The 19345-nt window shown below is 44.1% G+C and overlaps 1 protein-coding gene across 2 annotated transcripts; it reads right to left on the bottom strand.

The window, feature by feature from the left end:
• Nucleotides 1-5535: 5535 nt before the first annotated feature.
• Nucleotides 5536-19207, bottom strand: LOC307038994 (inter-alpha-trypsin inhibitor heavy chain H3-like). Of its 2 annotated transcripts, XM_079680703.1 has the most exons (13): nt 19052-19207; nt 10253-10413; nt 10020-10124; nt 9531-9693; nt 9348-9449; nt 8854-8982; nt 8595-8711; nt 8267-8435; nt 8077-8187; nt 7585-7766; nt 7277-7456; nt 7053-7174; nt 5536-5599 (listed from the first exon to the last, which is right to left on the bottom strand). In XM_079680703.1, exons 1-13 carry the CDS (start codon nt 19121-19123, stop codon nt 5551-5553), a joined length of 1662 nt encoding a protein of 553 aa, XP_079536829.1. In that variant the 5' UTR covers nt 19124-19207; the 3' UTR covers nt 5536-5550. The 2 variants fall into 2 exon arrangements, with proteins under 2 accessions (XP_079536829.1, XP_079536830.1); XM_079680704.1 differs by lacking the exon at nt 8077-8187.
• Between the last annotated feature and the right edge of the window lie 138 nt (nt 19208-19345).

The raw sequence follows: 19345 nt of genomic DNA, 5'->3' as shown, positions 1-19345 counted from the left end.
AGGCTACGTAATCTGCGCGACTTGCCATCCACATCTTCACGTGCAGTGCTGCATAAACATGGCTGAGTCAGCGATAACTTTCGAGGGGTGGAGGTATGCCCATTATTTTGAGTTCGTCCGAAGAATAGACAGGAATGTGACGGTGAGGTGCAAACTGTGTCCAGGCCAGAAGCTGTTATCCACTGCTGTAAACACCACGTCAAACTTCAACAAACACCTGCAAAGAACACATGCTAAGGTGAAGCTAACGCACACGATATTTGTTGTATATTATCACGTAGTCTGTTCTTCTTCTCTGTCTTCCGTTGTTGCCTGTTTTGAATGACGAATACACACTACCGCCGCCTGCTGGTAAGGAGAGTTATTGCCACTCACGCATGCGCAGTTCGTACCAGCTCGGCGAGTAAAGTAACGAGTAAAGTAACAAGTTACTTTATGTAGAGAGTAATGAAGTAGTGTAATATATTATTATTATTATTTTTAAGTAATATGTAATATGTAATATATTACATTTTTTTAGTAACGACCCCATCTCTGATTATGGGGAAGAGAACACCGACAGGCTGATCAGGAGCCCGACGCAAATTGATTTAAATTGACATGCATCCGCTAAGAAAAATAGTCCGTTGTTACTGTTTGAACTAACGTAGCAACGGCAGGAACTGCTTCGATAGCGTTTTTGAGGAGCTTTTTGACTACAGACTTGAAAAACATCGTTGCTTGCTTTAAAAGTAGCCCAATTCATTATGCAGGGTGTCCGCGGGGTCTTAAAAAGTATTAAAAGTTGATAAATCAATTTAGCAAAAATTAAGGCTATTAAAAAGTATTAAAAAGTATTAAACGGCATTCTCCAAGGTATTAAGAAGGTTCACAGCAACGACAACATGAAACACCCTTTAATTTACTGAAACGACATGTCGGGAAACCCCACAAGGCGGCCCCATGCATAGCGCGCCGTAAAATGCTGCTTATTATTTTAAGTTTCGTTACCTTGCTCCGCTCTGTGTGGGGGGGGGGAACTAAACGACTACGGTAACGGGTCCCAAGGTGGGTAGACCGGCATACGCAACGCTCTGGGGGTCCAACGGCTCCATGTGTGCCCTATATGATCATTTTCTGATAACGATGAAATAGCCCGCCTCCCTCTCCCCACGTCTCCTGCTGCTGCTGGGCTGTCAGAAGAGGGGGAGGAAAAGAGAGGCAGTCACCGTTTATTAAATATTCTTATATTATTATACAGAGAACAGAGTCGTTATCAATTAGTTTTAAAGCTCAATAAATAACAAAGAAGACCTCTGACCGGCACTTTTCAAATTTTGTACGGAAGATTTCAACTTTAACGGACATGTTGACCGGCGAGAACATTTTTTTTACGGAAACTGCTGCACGGTCCCCTCGTTCCTTGGAAGAGGCGGCGAGGTGGGTGTTTTTCATCTGCTGGTGTGACTACCTGAGAGAGACAGCAGGAGAACACGCCGTCCACCGCGGAGAATAAACAGAAGGGCAACCATGGCAACCATGCTTCGGGGTCTTCTTCGCTGCTTTTGGTGTATTTCGGGCGGCAGCAGCGCCACTTACAGGCCTGACATATGTACTACATCGTTTCCAGCATTTCCAGCGGTCTAGTGTGAACGGACAACGTTAATGAATCGAATGCGTGTGAACGGAAGCCTTTTTTGCGCTTGCGTATGCGTTTTACCGTATGGGTCCTTGTGGGGGGCCGCGGTCTAAGCCAAACTATATCCGGTCACAGAGATCTGCTACTTTAAAGTAAAGTCAACCCATATAGACCCTAAATATAGTCTATATTAAGAACGAGAAAAGTCTTAACATATATATCCTTTTTTGTAAACATATGACAAATGTGTGAGGGTGATGACGTCAGAGCATCGTCCTATGTGCCAGGGCTTAGCCCCGGACAGCCCCAGCCCAATTTAAACCCCTGGGTATTTTTGAGGGAGCTCCTATATGGCATTACCCCGCTGAAGCTCACCAAAGTTTAACATATTTCATAGTTCAAAGTTTTGTCAATTGTTTTGTTTATTGGTCAAATACTGGTTTCTAATGGTTTCTGAGGAGTTTTACTGGAATGAAAGAGCACAGAGTCTACAGAAGCAAAAAAGCAGCATACTGCATTAAACCTGACCTTCACAGAGAGGTTGAAGTTCATGTGGAAAGGAGGCTTCAGTAGTCTGTCTGCACTCTGTTTAGTTTTGCTATCTTACAATCAATATAGTAAAGTGTGTTGCCAATGTAACCGGTTAGAACTCAAAGTTGCGATGAGGTCTTAAATGTATGGAAAGGGTCTTAAAAAAGGTCTTAAAAGGTATTAAATTTGACTTCAGGATTCCTGCATATACCCTGTTATGTCAAACCTTGGAAAGTGTCTAGATATCCCTGCCCTAATGCCAAAGTAACTGGCAACTGAATATGTGTCGCCGTTTGATGTCTATGTCTGGACCGCTGCGTAAAAAGGAGGGTTTCTGCCCGTTACTTCTCTTCTTACTTCTATAAGAATAAAACTCGGAGGACGGAGATCTCTTTTTCTCCCCCTCTTCTCCCCGCTGCAGCCTAGCAGCTGATCTCAGAGCACGCTCCCCTCTCCTGCAGGGGGGCGTGGTCAGCTGCAGCTCACAGAATCAGCCCCCTGCAAAAACAGGGCTGGAAAGAGTCAATAGAGCGAAATGAGGCATGGCTTAAATGCAGGATCTGTTTGGTATTTTGAAAAAAAAACTATTTTCATATACTTTATATAGGTATGGCCCTACAAGATGTTGTTCAAAATATAGCATGATATGTCCCCTTTAATTACATTATAGTTGGCATTCCTAGCGTGTATGCTACCGAGCTAAAAAAGAAGGCTACCAAGAGCTAGACATGCTAGGGGAAAACATTGTTTTTATGCCAGTTACGATGAATGACCGAACGTAGCAGGCTACCCGTATACGATTGCAATTGTAAACATGTTCTTGTTAAGCCTAATATGAACCACTAGCTGTTGTTCATTGTAGGTTGGCATATTACACTGAACAACTAGCAAACGTAGGTTAGCATATTAATCTAGCTGGCAAGCTAACAAACCTAAAACAACTAAGTTTCTCTAATATTTTGTGATTTGCATTTGATTTCGTCCAGCCAGATCAGTAGTTTATTACAGGTAAAAATAACTTACTCTTCTTCGTTCTACGCCTCAAAGGTCTATAATCGAAACTGTACATGTTATGGAGATTCTGCAGGGTGTGAGGTAGGCCTATGTATGGTGTATATCTTGGCTTATAATGTTGTGTGCTACTGTTGGTGTTTTCAGCTAGCTGGCTACATAATGTTGTAACTGTCAGCTAGTGTTACGGCTGCTGCCTTCCTGGTCGTCTGAGTGTTTTCAGCTGTGTGTGTTCTATGTAAATGAGCTGTGCGGTTGCCCTCCCGGCATTGGCTGCCATCTCCTGGTCCGCCCCTGAAGATTGCGATTGGAGCACGCCGGGCCCGACGCACTCCAATCGCAGCGCACAGCCGGCGCACACCTGTTGGAGATGACTACAAAGCTTGGGGACAATCATCATTCTGGAGGCTCTCTATGTGGACAGATGCCTCTCGCTACTTGCTCTTTGTTCTGGGGTTAAACTTGTGTGATTAGTAGTGTCTAGAGTAGGTTAGTTAGAGTGTAGAGTAGCTTAGTTAGTGTTTAGAGTAGTTTAGGATTCTGTGACGGTTGCCTTTAGTTTAGCTGTGTTTTGTATAGATGCTTTGGTTAGTTGTACCACTTTTAAAGTGAGGTTTTGTTTCATTCTTTATTTAGTATATTAGTATTTATTTTCCCTGTATGTCTTTAGACTCACCTTTTAGAGTCCTCCCTTAGTTTGGTTGCCCATTTAAACTTGCGCCTTTGTGGCCTCTATTTGTTTGTTATTTAAACCGGTGTTTTTGGCTCTTTTGTTTGTTTCAGGCTGTTTGCCTGCCATTTTGTTTCCCGCTGCTATAAGAAATAAACCACTTATAATTATACCAATTCCACTCTGGTTGTGTTATTTCACTTTGATTCCCCTAGCTCAGAAGGGAACGTAATAGCTAGGCTACCTTTCTAATTTCTTTGCAACAGACGTTTTCCACTTCGGTAGGCATCATGGCGCAGTTTCCACAAGTGCACCTAAATAACAACAGTTGTAGGTACTACAGTTCGGTTGGTTAGCGTATAATTAAGCAATAGCTCACGACAGGCCGTGGTATATGCTCATTATATCACAGCTAAGGGGCGTGGTTCGGCCCGACGCGGAGGGATACTGACTTGTTGTGAAAAGTAACTTACAATTCTACCCGTGGTATACGCTCAGTATATCACGGCTAAGAACCAATCAGATTGCTTGATTTGACTTGTCCGTTTTATAATATATATATTTATTACATGGCTTAGTTGAATACTCGATTCTGATTGGTCAATTCAGAACACGTGACACGTTGTTAATACCAAACAGACAGACCGCTGTCAAGCACTTATTGACCGTTGTTAAGGACGCTCATATCTACACAAACAATTCCGTTCGATTTAACTGTATACAGTTTGGCTGAAACTGAAAAGACCAGAGCGACAAGACAAGAGCGACAAGAAAACAGCGGAGAAGTAACGGGTAGAAATCCTCCTTTTACGCAGCGTTCCAGACATAGACATCAAACGGCGACACATATTCAGTTGCCAGTTATTTTGGCATTAGGGCAGGGATATCTGGATACTTTCCAAGGTTTGACATTATGAATTGTGCTACTTTTAAAGCAAGCAGCGATGTTTTCAAATCTGTAATCAAAAAGCTCCTCAAAAACGCTATCGAAGCAGTTCCTGCCGTTGCTACGTTAGTTCAAACGGTAACAAAGGACTATTTGTCTTAGCGGATGCATGTCAATTTAAATCAATACATACAACTATTTTTTAAATCAATAAAATCATTTTCTAAATCCACAAAAGCATTTCAATTAATATTGGGAGTCATAACGTTACTTTGTTGAGAATGTTGCCATGCCACCTTCAGGCCGATCTAGATCCCTCCGCTTCGCGTCGGGCTCCTGATCAGCCTGTCGGTGTTCTTTTCCCCATAATGACCGCGCCGCAGCACATTATCCCTTACATATTGGCTGTACCGACGCCATTGTAAAACTGATGTTCCGCTCGGAGCCGAAAAAAGCACTGTGTTAGACATGGGCGGAGCCTCCCTGTTGGTTGACTAATCACAACAGAGTGGCCGAGCTGACCAATCGGAGCAGACTGGGCTCAACGGGGGGGGGGGCAGGAGCTCCAACAAGCCGTTTAGGACAGAGAGTGAATCACTATACAGAGATGCTGTATGAGAAACCATTGCACAGTATACATCTATTTTAGTATACCTCAACAATGGAATTATGATCAGTAGAAATGGCCATGACATGGGACCTTTAACTTTTTTCTTTCGGCAACAAGTGCTGGAAAGATTTTTGATGATAGTTCATCAATCGTTTCTGTTCTGCCCTCACTGTTGTTATGAGTACAGTTATTCAGACAGATAACTCCTCGACAAGTGGCAAGCGTTAATCTCCTTTAATAAGATGTTTACATCCACAAATCAACAGAGTAAAACTGAAAGAAACACAAATACATTGAAATTAGGCACTTAGCTGTGATGCAGAAATATACTACAACGATTAATTACGTCACAAACATCACAAAATATGCATATGAAAATGTTTACATGCAAAAGTGCTGTGTAATACACACTACAAAACATGTGCTGACAACACATCAAACATCAATGAATAGCAATCTACTTAAACATTGAAACGTCAAAATAACCATCTTAAGAATATGTACAAAAGCCAAAAATGCTTAAAAGCAATGCTTTCCACAGCATAGCAAAGAAGGATGGATGCAGATTCAAACAATAATATTCTCCTCTCTGTCCCTTTCAACCACTACTCCCGTGTGGGTATTACTTCCTATGTTTTTTAATGTGAGTCTTTCCCTCTATGGTCTTTCCACTTGGCTGCTACTAACAAAAGAAGAAGAGACAAAAAGCAATAGCACCACCTGCTGGCTGGAGTAAGATAAAGTCTTATGGCGCTTTTCCACTGCAGAGCCTCGCTCGGCTTAGTACGGTATGGCTAGGCCTCGTTAGGCCTTGTTAGGCCAGGCTCACTTTATGCTGCGTTTCCATTACAGTTTAGGAACTGGGGTAGTATCTATAGTAACGCAGTGTAGGCGGAGGCGTGACGTCATCTTCAATGCGAAACACAAAACCAACATTAGCTTAAACCGCTTAAACCGCGCTGTAGTAGAAATGCGCCATTAGACAGTACAGTGTCAGTGTTAGCATTAAAATAAAGTTTACCACAATGTTTGATAAAATCGTAATTGTAATCGTAATTTCTTTCCACTGCAATCGACTACAAATTAGAAGTCTTTTTTGTTTACTTTACCTGTGGTATCAATCATTAATATACTGTGTATTTTAAACCATTACAAGTTGCACTTTTGCCTTGTCTTTGTGGCCCACTTACAGTATGTACTGTAAGTATATGTGACTGTTACATTATGGTTTTCAACAGGGCTGCCCCTGGCCTTGTGGCCCCACGCAAAAGTGTTTCATGAGGCCCCTACGAGTCGTCACACATGTGTCGCGAGCGTTGACGGGGGTTTACTAGTGGAGCACGCGCGTGAAGTGTCAGTTTGCCGTAGCCTCGCAGCGGGGTAACTGCAGAGCGCATAATTGCGCCGCATTTGCGCATAAGATTAGGTCCCCTCCGCAAGATGAGGCCCCACGCCGTCTGCGTGATCTGCGTGTAGGGAGGGGCAGCCCTGGTTTTTCATTTGGATATGAACTAAACCAAAATATCTTACTTGATTTACTGCTGCTCGTTTTCCATTGTATTGATACATTCATTTTAGTTTACTCTGATATATACCTTGCATGTACGTTTTGAAGTTTTATGTATGGAATGGGTAAAGCTGCAAATGAATTGCAAGTAGATCAATTAATGTCTCTGAATCTATGGAGGAAGCAGCAAGAAAAAATGATGTTCGACATGACACTCACTCTTTCTCCAGAAGCTGTTTGACCGTGAGATAGGCCCAAACCCTCTGGATGTGGTCGGCAGACTCTGTTCCAGTGGACTCCACGGTGCCGTTGGGGTTAGAAAACGTCATCTTTTTACTGCTCTGTCATAGTCCAAATTAAGTATTGTGTCAGCATATACACAGGAACATTTCAAGAACCTTTCAGAAGATTACAGATGGTGTGCAGTGTGAAGCAATTCTTACCGAAATTGCCACGACTTGTGGAGTGAAGGTTCCAATGTCGTTGTCAGTGATCTGACCGGCCACCACAATCTCTGATCCGTTATAATACTGGCTGAATTCAGTCTGCGTCAGATTGGTGCCACCATTATAGCTCATAGTCACATTGATCAAAAGAGGAGTGGCCACCTCTTCGTAGAAACCCTGTTGACATGCAGTATGTACAATGTATAAATGTTTACTTCTCCACATCCAACCCTTATCATTTTCTCTATGGAAATGCATCAAATAACATTGTCACATTTACAATAAGAGCAACTGATCGCAAATACCTTCATCTGTAAATCAGCATCAGAGTCTTCATAAATCCGTCGTGCCACACCATTGTTCTGCAGCGACATCGTCTCAAGGAACTCAAAATTGACATCAAAACCAAAACCGAGACAGTAGAGAGGAAATTTGTCTTCAATAGCCACCCTGACATTTGACTGGATTTGTTCAATATTTGTCACCCCTGCAAAGACAAAGGACATTCGGCTAAATAAGACCAATCCACTCAGACTTTCCAATCCAACAACTATTCTGTGACTAGTCGGAGTTATCGATGGTGAAGGTAAGTGTGCACATTTCTTAAAGTTCATTGTAAATTAACTTGACGTTATTTGTGTTTTAATTTCCATGATGTTCAATATCCCACAAGAGTGGGTCACAGCTTGGTGATAGGAGAGGATATGGAGAAAATGACTGCAGGGGACATGTGACTGTGTCACATGGGTCCTTATAAAACATGTTTGAAGTATTTGCTTGTGTTTATGCGCAAGAACCTGTTGTTGGGTCTCCATCAGTGAGAAGAATGAGGATGGATGCTGAATCTTCTCTGGGATGTGCGTTGAGCAAACTGGCTCCTTCCAACACTGCACTGTTGATGTTTGTGGCTAAAAAAATGTAATAATAACAACCGTGCTGCTGCGATATGTTTTCATCCCTTCATAACATTTTAACTAAAAACCTTACCTCCACTTTCTCTAATATCTTCTGAAAATATCTTGGCACTCTCCAGGTTTCGCTGGTTGGCTTGAACAAGTTCTCGTTTCCAGTAAGAAATGCTGCCATCAAAAGTGATAAGACCAAAGTGGTCATCCTCTGACAGGTCGTTCAAGATGTGGATTAAGGCTAACCGGGTCTGTGCAAAGAATCATTGACAAATCAAAACTTGTATTCCAGTATAAAACTGTCATATTTTGTGTTTTCATTTATTATATTCCTCTATGTATATAATAACGAGGTCTGTCTTACTGAATATAGCAATATGTCACAAACTCACACTCTTCAATTACTTTACCTGTTGAATTTTTTTGCCGTGCATTGAGCCACTTTGATCGATCAAGAAGACAACATTTTTTGATATGCGGGTAAGACTAGATGGGGCAAAGTGATGAACAAAGTACCCGGCTGAAGTCTTTGAGGAAGAAAGAAGAAAGTTTGATTGTGACAAAATATTGTTGAACCAACCAAAATATATTTTTAAGTATGTATAGTATTTATTTTTAAATAAATAATAGACCATTTAAAGTTTTCCAGAATATGAAGTATTGCTTTACCTTAATGTCTCCCAGTCCACTGTCCCTATTGACATCGTAAACAATAACCAGATCTCCATTCATTCCCTGCTCTCCAAAGCTGGTACACGTTTTCTGTTGGTCTTCTGTTGGGTAGAAGTTCACCCACACCTGGAAACAGGATGGAGAATGTTTTTACAGACTTTTTATTGACACAGAAGTTGATGAGCAGGTTTTATTCTTCAAAAAATCCTCTGCCTCTTGATAAATGTGATGAGACTGAAATCTAATCACTGCATCACACTACTGGAACAACAATATGCAGTTTAAGATCAAACCAGAAAGAAAAAACTGTTGAAAAAGTGCAACAATAGCAATAACAATAAACAATAACAATACAAATAGAAAATTATGAGCCATATGACAGAATGTATAATGTACAATGCCATTATATATATTGCTAAATGGTTAAATATATGTCATAATAAAGTCAAATCTGAGTTAAATACAAAAGTTCTAATCACTGCATGATGTACCTCATTGTCTGCATATGTTTTGCTGATGGCATCAGCCAGGGCTAGTCCTCCTTTAACCTCAACGAAATTGATGCCCGATTTCTCGTGAATGTGCACATCAACCTGACAGAATGACATACATTAAAATAGTTAGAAGCATTGAACATGGAAAATGTTTTCCAAAATAGATCAAGGGAGACCCACTTTAAAGCTGTTCACAGGCTGCATGGGTCGAGCGTGGATTTGCAGCTCGTACTTTCCAAGCCTGCGTTTCAGCAGCTCCTCATATGTGAGTTCAAAGGTGACCTTTTTGTGAGCAGCCACAGTCACAGAGGTCTTAAATTCCTCCAGGGTCCTTCCGACAGAACTGCAATGAGATGATCAACTTTGCATTAAAACAGTAGTTTCCCCCTCAGTCTTGTGACCATTTCAACACAAATAATACCTATATTTATAAACCCTAATCACAGGTTATGACATTATTGTGGGTTTAACATTAGACCAACCAAAGGTGAATATTTCCTTCTCAGATTGTTTCATTTGAAAGACTTTACAGCAAAGATGTTTAACACATTTTCCATAAAAATGCAAACATTTAAGTCATACAGAAATATATTTTTCCCTCGTTCTCGAGAGGACACACACAGCCCTTCTATCAAATAAAAGACCTGGCAAAAAAGAGAACTGTTGTACCTGACAAGTCCGGCACTTTGTCCACGGGACACAGCCTCAGTGTACTGCTGCCTGGCTTTCTCTTTATCTTTCACAACGCCATCGTACACTTGGCCATCAATAAACCTGAAGAAGACCAAGGGAAATGTGTTGTTTATATGCATACTCTTTAGTAGCCTGAGATTTATTATTTTTATTCTGTGGTGTAAAATAATTTCTGTGAAAATTCCTGTAAACATGTTTGCTTAACACACATTCTAAATTTGCTGATGAAGGCGTTCTTGGGAATCCGGACGTGGAACTCTATCTCCTTTGACTCGTCAATACGATTGGCCATGCGGCTCGTGATGACAGTGGTTGCATAACGACTGGTCACTGTGGAGTTGATGTGAAAGCTGTAGATGTCCCAGTCGTCCTAAACAAATACAGCAGGAGGAACATTTCACAATAAATAAATTGCTTGGTTAATCACGCTGGCTTAAGACCAGCTGACAAAAGATCAGGTGATGGTGAAAATCTAATGGTGGATGGCATCATAAAAGTCTTGTTGGGCTAACTGCAGAATCACCTTGTTCATGTCATTATTTATTTATTTTTATTACACACCATAATGATTCCCATTACTCCTTGACCTCAACATCACCAAGTCTTAAGCCTAAAATGTGATGACCAACAACATGGGGTCCATCTTTTGTTCTCAAAATGTGACCCTCAATGTGACTTTGTCCACATATGCCCAACAGTGTGATTAATACACATTCACACCAGTGGCGGCCGGCCAATAGGGGCACCATGGGCACCGCCCCACCTCTTCTAGATTGTCAATAAAAAATAAAATAAAAATATTTTTTTATACAAGGTCAATGGTCCGGATCAATGCCAGTTTTTTAATGTATCTCTCTGTACAGCACTTTGGTCTGGAGGTTTAAAAGTGCTATATAAATAAATTTGGATTGGATTAATCTACTTTATTTGGGGGCCCCCTTCTGGTCCAAGCACTTGCCTGTCGGTAAACAGCGCCCCTGTATACACACACATTCAATACATACATACAGTATGATGGCTTGAACTAGTGGGAGAAATGTCACTGTTTGTCTGTAGCCAATGCCTTGAACCTCGGCAAAAGACCGGTAAAGAGCGGACGCTCTGGTGAGATCGCTACCATTTGTCGCTGATTGTGCTATCTATTCTCAAGCTAATGAGATAACTGTGTACAACTTAGCCGAGGGCTCTCACTAATTTGTTACTGCGCTAGTGGAGGGAGCGTCTCCGGCCCCCTCTCACTACATACATTTGGCTCCTTGCCTGTTCTATCGTCCAGTTAGCTGAGTGTTTTCGTTCAAGCTAACTGTTACGGCGCTAGTGAAGGGAGCGTCTCTGCCCCCTCTCACCGCATACAATTAGTTCTTGTTCGATCCCCAGTTAGCTGAGTGCTCTCGCTCAAAGCTAACTTGCTACAGCGCTAGTGAGGAGAGTGTCTTCGCTCCCCTCTCACGGCGCACAATTGGTTATTTTATTTAATCGTTTATTTGACAGGGACATGCACTGTAATGAACACTTAAAACATTTAAATATGTGAAACGTAACAGTGCCAGATTTAGCTTTGAGCTACTTTCCATTCCCTCACATAAAACATTTAAGGAAATTACATTTTACAAACATGGTAAAAAACAAAATACATGATATGCAAACAGTGGCAACGACATATAAAGTGCATCCATCCTCCAGTTAACTGAGTGCTCTCGCTCAAAGTTAACTTGCTACAGCGCTAGTGAAGAGAGTGTTTCCGCTCCCCTCTCCCTGCACACAGTTGGTTCCTGTTCCATCCTCCAGTTAACTGAGTGCTCTCGCTCAAAGTTAAAGGTGACCTATCATGCAAAATGCACTTTTGTACTTCTTTTTTACATGAATATGTGTCCCCGGTGTTCCAGGGAACTCACCAAGTGTCAGAAAACACAACCCTCTCTATTTTCCTCCATACCCAAACCTCTTAAAAAGGGGCTGCAACGGATCTGATACAGACTGATCCAGATTTGAAAACTTCTATGACGTCACAGAAGTGGTGCTACGGCTATTGGGCCAACTCCACCAATCAGGAGGAGAAAGCCACAGACATTGCCGTTGGAAAGCGCTGGAGACGCTGTAGTAAATATGCCAGGCCTGTAGATGGTGCTGTTCTCACAGAATCAGCCAATCAGCATGATCTGTTTGGTATGTTGAAAAATAAAAAGTATAAATATGCCTTATATAGGTATGGTCCTACAATATATTATTCAAATATAGCATGATAGGTCCACTTTAACTTGCTACAGCGCTAGTGGAGAGAGTGTTTCCGCTCCACTCTCCCTGCTCACAGTTGGTTCCTGTTCCATCCTCCAGTTAACTGAGTGCTCTCGCTCAAAGTTAACTTGCTACAGCGATAGTGAAGAGAGTGTTTCCGCTCCCCTCTCACTGCACACAGTTGGTTTAATGCCCGTTCCATCCTTCAGTTAGCAGAGTGCTCTCGCTTAGGCTACGGCGCTAGTGGAGAGAGTATTCCCGCTCTCCTCTCACGGCATAAAACCATTAACTGACTTCATTGTTCTCACCCCAGTTAGCAGAGTGCTCACGCTCAAGCTAACTACTATTGTGCTCACTCCCCTCCACTGCATATTTGTTTCCTGGCCCAGTTATTTACAGTCAGCTGAGTGCTCTAGCTATCGCTAGTTCTAACGGCTCCAACACCTGTATGGCTCCTCTTTAACCAGAGGATGGCCATGACCTTTGCCTCTCTTGTCTTGGCCTCGAGCATCTGAGGGAGGGCCTTTCGGAAGACCCGTGCATGAATTGCACCATCATGCCTCGTGCGGTAGGAGCTGCTAGACTAGCCGAGGTTGACCTACTGACTGAGGGTGGCCTTCCCCCCTGCACAGTCGACTCTGCACAGCCCAATCTACCCATCCAGAGATGGGTAGATTGGCTGTCCTCCAGGTTGGACCTACTCACTACTGATCTAGCCCAGATGAAGTCACTCCTCTTGTGTCTCCATTCTGGTGCCCCGTACAGAGCACGCCGCTGCATCCGATCCACCCGTGGCTGAGCTGGTTCTAGAGGACGATGTGTTCTCGATGGCAGCTTCAGCCACTCAATTTAATGAGTATGACGGGGAGAGCCCATCCCATGCTTGTGGGCCTGGCTCCTGTACCTCAGCTCATGGTCCCTCGGAGGAGGCAGATGACGGCTCCATGGGTACCTTCATTCACATGGCACTGGCTTACCAGCAGCTGGATACGCAGCAGCCCGAAACAGCGCCTGCCAGTGTGTTCTTTAGGCGCACTCCGGCACCCGCCACCTTTACTGTTCCTCCCTCTTGTGAGTATCTGAGGGAGTTGCATGCATGCTGGAGGGACACTAAGGCTCTTTACAGTCTTACGTCCGATGGCCGAGCCCTGGCAGCCATGCAGGATGCGGCAAGAGTTGGCCTTGACGAAACGCCGGCTGTTGAGCCTACCATTGCTTCCCTCATAGTTTCCCCTGACGAAGCTCTGAGTTCGGAGGCCAGGTGCCCTCGACTCCAATGTCGGTCACTGATGACCTGCTCACTAAGGCTTACGATGCAGCGGCGCGCATGGGCCGTATAGGCAATTCCCTCTCTCACCTCTCTCTCACCTCATGCTCGCCCTCTCAGCTCCCCCAGGATGCTCTTAGCGCTTCCTCTACCAGCCTCAGTGACGCCTCATTACAGGCGTTCACTCTGATGTCTAGAGAGCTTGGGCGCCTGATGTCCACTCTCGTCCAGACTCGTCGCCAGGTTTGGCTGACACAGTCACCCTTATCAGAGACATGTAGGAGGACACTCCGTCCACCGGCTCACCCCGGTGCCAGCCATGGGCCTTAGCGCCCCACGAGGGGGCTGGCCCGCTACGGTCCTGTTAACTCGCCCCCAAGGCAGCCTCGGTATCCGGTTCCTAACCGTCGCCCCCCCAGAGCCAGAGGCCGGGGGGCAAGGTACTGAGGGTCTGGGGCCGGCTGTTGGTTATTTATCCCAGCAGCAGCTCAACTACCGGGTAGCTCAAGCTTCAGACCCCTGGGTGGTTTCCACTTTAACCCAAGGGTACAAGCTTCAGTTCCGACGCTGGCCCCCAGTCTTCAGCCGGGTCAAGATGACCACCTTAAGCGACCCGGCAAGAGAAATCGCCCTAAACCAGGAGCTGTCAGTCCTCCTTGCCAAGGTTGCAATCGAACCTGTGGACCCCATCTCACAGCCCGGGGGCTTCTACTCGACGTACTTCCTGGTAAGGAAGAAAGGCGGTGGACTTCGCCCAATCCTCGATCTGAGGGGCCTCAACAAGTTCCTAAATATTTTGCCTTTCCATGTGCTGAGCACAGCGGACGTTCTTCGTACCATGGCCACTGGGGAATGGTTCAAGTCCGTCGACTTGAAGGACGCTTATTTTCATGTGCCTATTGTGCCTCATCACAGGCAGTTTCTTCGCTTTGCCTTCAGAGGCAGTCATTTCCAGTTCCGGGTGCTCCCATTCGGACTCTCCCTCTCCTTAGACGACTGGTTAATCTGTGCACCATCCCGGTTACAGATGATCCAGGACACGGCTCTCCTTCTCTCTCATGTCGCCCGGCTAGGCCTCATGGTGAACATGGAGAAGAGTTGTCTGAACCCCTCTCAGAGCCTAACCTTCATTGGGGTGGCTCTGGACACAGTCACTCAACCAGCGAAAGCAGTGTTCTCGCCCCCACTCCTGGTAGACATGATGCTTTATTCTAGCAGCAGCCGACTGGATAGGCTGTCCTGCTGAAACTTCTTTTTTTCCAGCTAGGTGAAGGCAGTGCTCTCGCTCCCGCTCCCTCTGCTGGTAACATGGGTGTAGTTACATCCCTTTTGTGTTCGGCAAGTAGGAGCGTTGCTCTACTCTTTCCGTTCAGCAGGTAGCTGGTGAAGGCTGTGTTCTCGTACCCCGCTCCCGCTGCATCTGGCATTCGTTATTAAATCAACCAGTGAGGTCGGTGTTCTCGCCCCCGCTCCTGGTAGACGCGCTGCTTCATTCTAGCAGCAGCTGCCTGGCTAAACTGCCCTGTTAAATTTGCTTATCTAATCCACCTAGGTCAGGGGTCGGCAACCCGCTGCCCTCGGGCCGCATGCGGCCCTTTAAGCCCTCTGCACTGGCTCCCTTGAGCTTAGACCATAGGCTTAGACAAAAATAAGAAGGAAATACAATAAAAGTATTTGTAGGACTATTTATATTTTGTTGCATGGTTGAAAATGTTTTGTATCTTGTATTTTGAGGTGATACTGTGACACATAAATAAAAAACAAAATGGTTTTAATCAGGTCAACTAAAATATGCGTCACATCCTGCTACGGTCCCGCGCCAGCGCCTTTTCCTGCGGGTGAATAAACTGACTCCCGGCTCGATGAGCGAACTATGGTTAAATCAAAGAAAAGTACCGGAGAAACACAGGATTTAAGTCTGCGTGGACAGAGTTATATGCTTTCACAGCAAACGATGCTGGTTTACCGGTATGTTTGATATGTAGAGAGAAGTTGTCAACGGTGCTGCAGCCTTTAAGTATCGAGGAACAACAAGGGAGAGGAAGACAGCTGACGATCTTCAGTCATAATTCAATGGGGTATGTAATTTATTTCAGAAAACACTTTTTGTTATATTCCATGGAATGCTCTTAACGTCCCGATAGCAATGAATATATTAAATGCTTTGACAATAAATACATACAAAAATTAATCTCTGGAAGCCGTAGCGCTGTAAAAAGCACGACCAATCATTTTAGCCGGCCCGGCTAAAATAACTGGATGGCCTACCTGCCTGTCAGCCTTCCATCTGTGCACAAACTTATCTCGTGGCCTCATTGATGATGCGCGTTCGTGTGTGTTGGAGGAGGGACTCTGTAAGAAAGTCTGAAGGAAGAGGCATATTTTTTCCGGTTGTGTATTTTCAAATTCTAGCGCACTCGAGCTGGTTTCTCCATTCTTACCTACCCTACCTTTAACTCTTTTTAGGGTGCAGCTATATGTTTTATTTATTTCAAAGTGGGCCCATTTTAATAAAAAAAAAAATCCCTTCAAATGTGCAGAGGACTCCCCAAGTGCTGTGTTTAATTTATTTTAAAGTAGGCCTGTGTATTAGTCCCACAGAGGGGAAATTTGCAGCGTTACAGCAGGAAAGAGCCAGTGTTGCATATCTGAAATGCGTTAAAAAAGTACTAAGTTATAATATAATAAACAATAAACAATATGCTAAAAACGTACTAAGTTATAATATAATAAACAATAAACAATATGCTAAAAATAAAATAAAAAAGTTACATACTTTTCAAAAATACAGATCAAAAACAAGCAGTCCTTATAGGAGTTCTTTGTTTCTTATTAGAGGTTAACAGTTTTATATAATGTAATAAATAGCCTAATAAATGCAAAAAAACCTGTAGTTTTTGTCTGATATAACAATAAATGCAACTTTATTAGCTATCAAGCTATGAAATATGTTTTGCGGCTCCAGACAAAAAAATGTTTGGGAAAAAGGAGCAAAATGGCTCTTTTGGTCAAAAAGGTTGCAGACCCCTGACCAAGGTGAATGCAGTGCTCGCTCCCGCTCTCTCTGCTGGTAACGTGGGTGTAGGACATTTACATCCCTCTCTGTGTTCGGCGAGTAGGAGCATTGCTCTACTCTTTACGTTCAGCAGGTAGCTAGTGGAGGCTGTGTTCTTGCACCCGCTCCCGGTTACGCTGCATCTGGAATTCGTTATCAACTCAACCAGTGAAGGCAGTGTTCTCACCCCCGCTCCTGGTAGGCGTGTTGCTTGATTATAGCAGAAGCCGCCTGGCTAGGCTGTCCTGTTAAACTTCCTTGTTTAACCCAGCTAGGTGTGGGCCTTTCCATCTGCTGCACAGACTCTGCTGTGGGACGCCTTGGCGTCTCCCCAACAGGAAGGACCTCTTGTAACAGTTGGAGGGTCAGATGTGGCACCCCGACCCCTGCCGCCTCCAGCTGTGGGTCTGGCCCCTAGAGGGCCCGACCCACTGCTGAGCGACTGCATAGAGTCTGTCAGGAAGACTATTCTCAAATGCCAGGGCACCATCTACTCGTAGGCAGTACGAAAACAGGTGGAAACTGTTTGTTTTTTTACTGGTGCCAAGGGCGAAATGAGGATCCAGTATATTGCTCGGTGCCTACGACCCTTGAGTTCCTGCAGTCCCTCCTGGACGACGGCCGGTGTCCCGCTACCGTCAGGGTGTATGTGGCTGCTATATCGCCTTAAAACGCAAGGGCTGACAACAGCACAGTGGCCATAGGTTGGTATCCCTCTTTTTAAGGGGGAGCTCTGAGGCTTCGCCCCTCGAATATCCCAAGGGCCCCTACATGGGACCTGCCCTTGGTGCTGGATGCCCTATGCTCGCATCCTGTTGAACCTTTGTTACAGGCAGAACTGGAGTGGCTCTCAGCTAAGACTGCTTTCCTTCTTGCCATCACCTCAGCAAAGCGTGTAAGCGAGCTTCAGGCCTTGTCCGTGAACAGCTTGTGTCTGAGGTGGAACTCAGATGGCTCAGGTGTCACCTTATGGCCGAACACAGCGTTCCTCCCTAAGGTGCAAGGACATACTGTATGTGCTGCGGGCGGCCACATGGACATCCCAGAGCACATTCGCCAGATACTACAGGGTGAATGTTGCCGCCCCTCAACCGCTGGGTGTGGTCCTCCTGCAGAGTCAGCCTAGGCCATCCGTATAGGGGGAGTATTCAGACTTCCTCGTGACTCTGTTGGTATAGGTCATCCAGTGCTAAAGCACCGCCTCTGGCAGTCAGTAAGGATGAAATAGAACGATAGTTACGTATGTAACTACGGTTCTATGAATACTGGATGACCGCCAGAGTTTCTTGGTCATTCGGAATCTCGTGTTTCCGCGAGAAGATTCCATAGGACTGAACTCGTTGACAACGCCGGAACTTATGCCTTCCGGGGTCATACGAGGTCACACGTGACTTTGTTGATATAAATATTCGACCTACGCATGCGCGAGACGGAAGCGAGACGGAAGTCATCCAGTATTCATAGAACCGTAGTTACATACGTAACTATCGTTTTATTTATATAGCACATTTTTAAACGATTTTTGGTCGAGCCAAAGTGCTGTAGGCCTACATATAATAAAAAATACCATACAGTAAAGACACTTTACAGCAAATAATACAACAGCACAGTTTGTGCAGAATATCAGTATGAGAAAAACAACACCCTCTGTCCTTAGACCCTCACATCGTACAAGGAAAAACTTCCGGAGAAAAACCCACAGTTAATATTGTTGCATTGGAGGAAGGGGGTGGGGGTGGGGTGTCTAAAATCAAAGATGAATCTTGATTGGTTTGACCCACTCATCCACAACATGTCAATGCACTGCTGGGTCTTCCCAGACCCAAATTATACACTTTTTTTGAGAGAACTTCAAACTTGGCTAAAATTGTCAAAATCAGTTTGGTATTGTTTATATAGCTGTTGCGGAGGTCATCGTGAAGCCTTGTTCTGATACAAAACTAGTTATTATATCATATTAACTTGAAACGGGTAATGGCGGACTGAAACACAACATAAGGGTTAAGCACATATATCAGAAAAAGCATGAACAAACTAAGGTCCACATGGAAATTGCTATGTGACTTGCCATGTTTGGGAAATTAAACATAGCTGTCCAACTCAATGAAAGCTACAGAATAGGAATCAGTAAGCATAATAAGGAGGTAAACAGGCACATCCTTTCTAAATAATAGACTGTATCAAGTGCTGTGGTGCCTTGGAGCTAGCCCTGCGTTGTAATATGACATATGTTTTTACTTTGTGTATACGTTTGCTTACATTTTGGTAAAGCCCCCCCTGGAGAAAAAAACTGTCGCCACTGATTCACACATTATAGAATAACATGATTTTGACCGTGCATTGCATTGTTAAATTAAAAAACATCCCTAGATTTTCCTAATAAATAGATTTATTCAAAAGATTAAGTTTCATTGCAGTGGCATGCTGTTCTATTAGGTTTTGTGTCCTCACCTTGTTCGGTTGTGTCGCAGCCAAAGCCAGCAGCAGCCCAAAGAGGGTGATTTGCACCACAGCTCTCTTCATGATGGCTCCCACCAGAATGAAATGCTCACAGATCAAACTGTCTTTTAAACTGAACTTAAATAGACATGGACAACATGATGTGTACACCCATTTATTTAAAAGGTCGAACTCCGCTTTCTCTCTTGTATCAACATCTCCCACACACAACCCCCCCCCCCCCAAACTCAGACAACATTAGACAATTTAGGTTCGTATGTTCACCATTCACTGAAAATAAAACAA

The sequence above is a fragment of the Notothenia rossii genome, assembly GCF_949606895.1.
Source record: "Notothenia rossii genome assembly, chromosome: 5".
In the NCBI taxonomy this organism is placed as follows: Eukaryota; Metazoa; Chordata; class Actinopteri; order Perciformes; family Nototheniidae; genus Notothenia; species Notothenia rossii.
The sequence above is the reverse complement of the archived record's forward strand: the minus strand, read 5'-3'. Positions and strand labels throughout refer to the sequence as shown.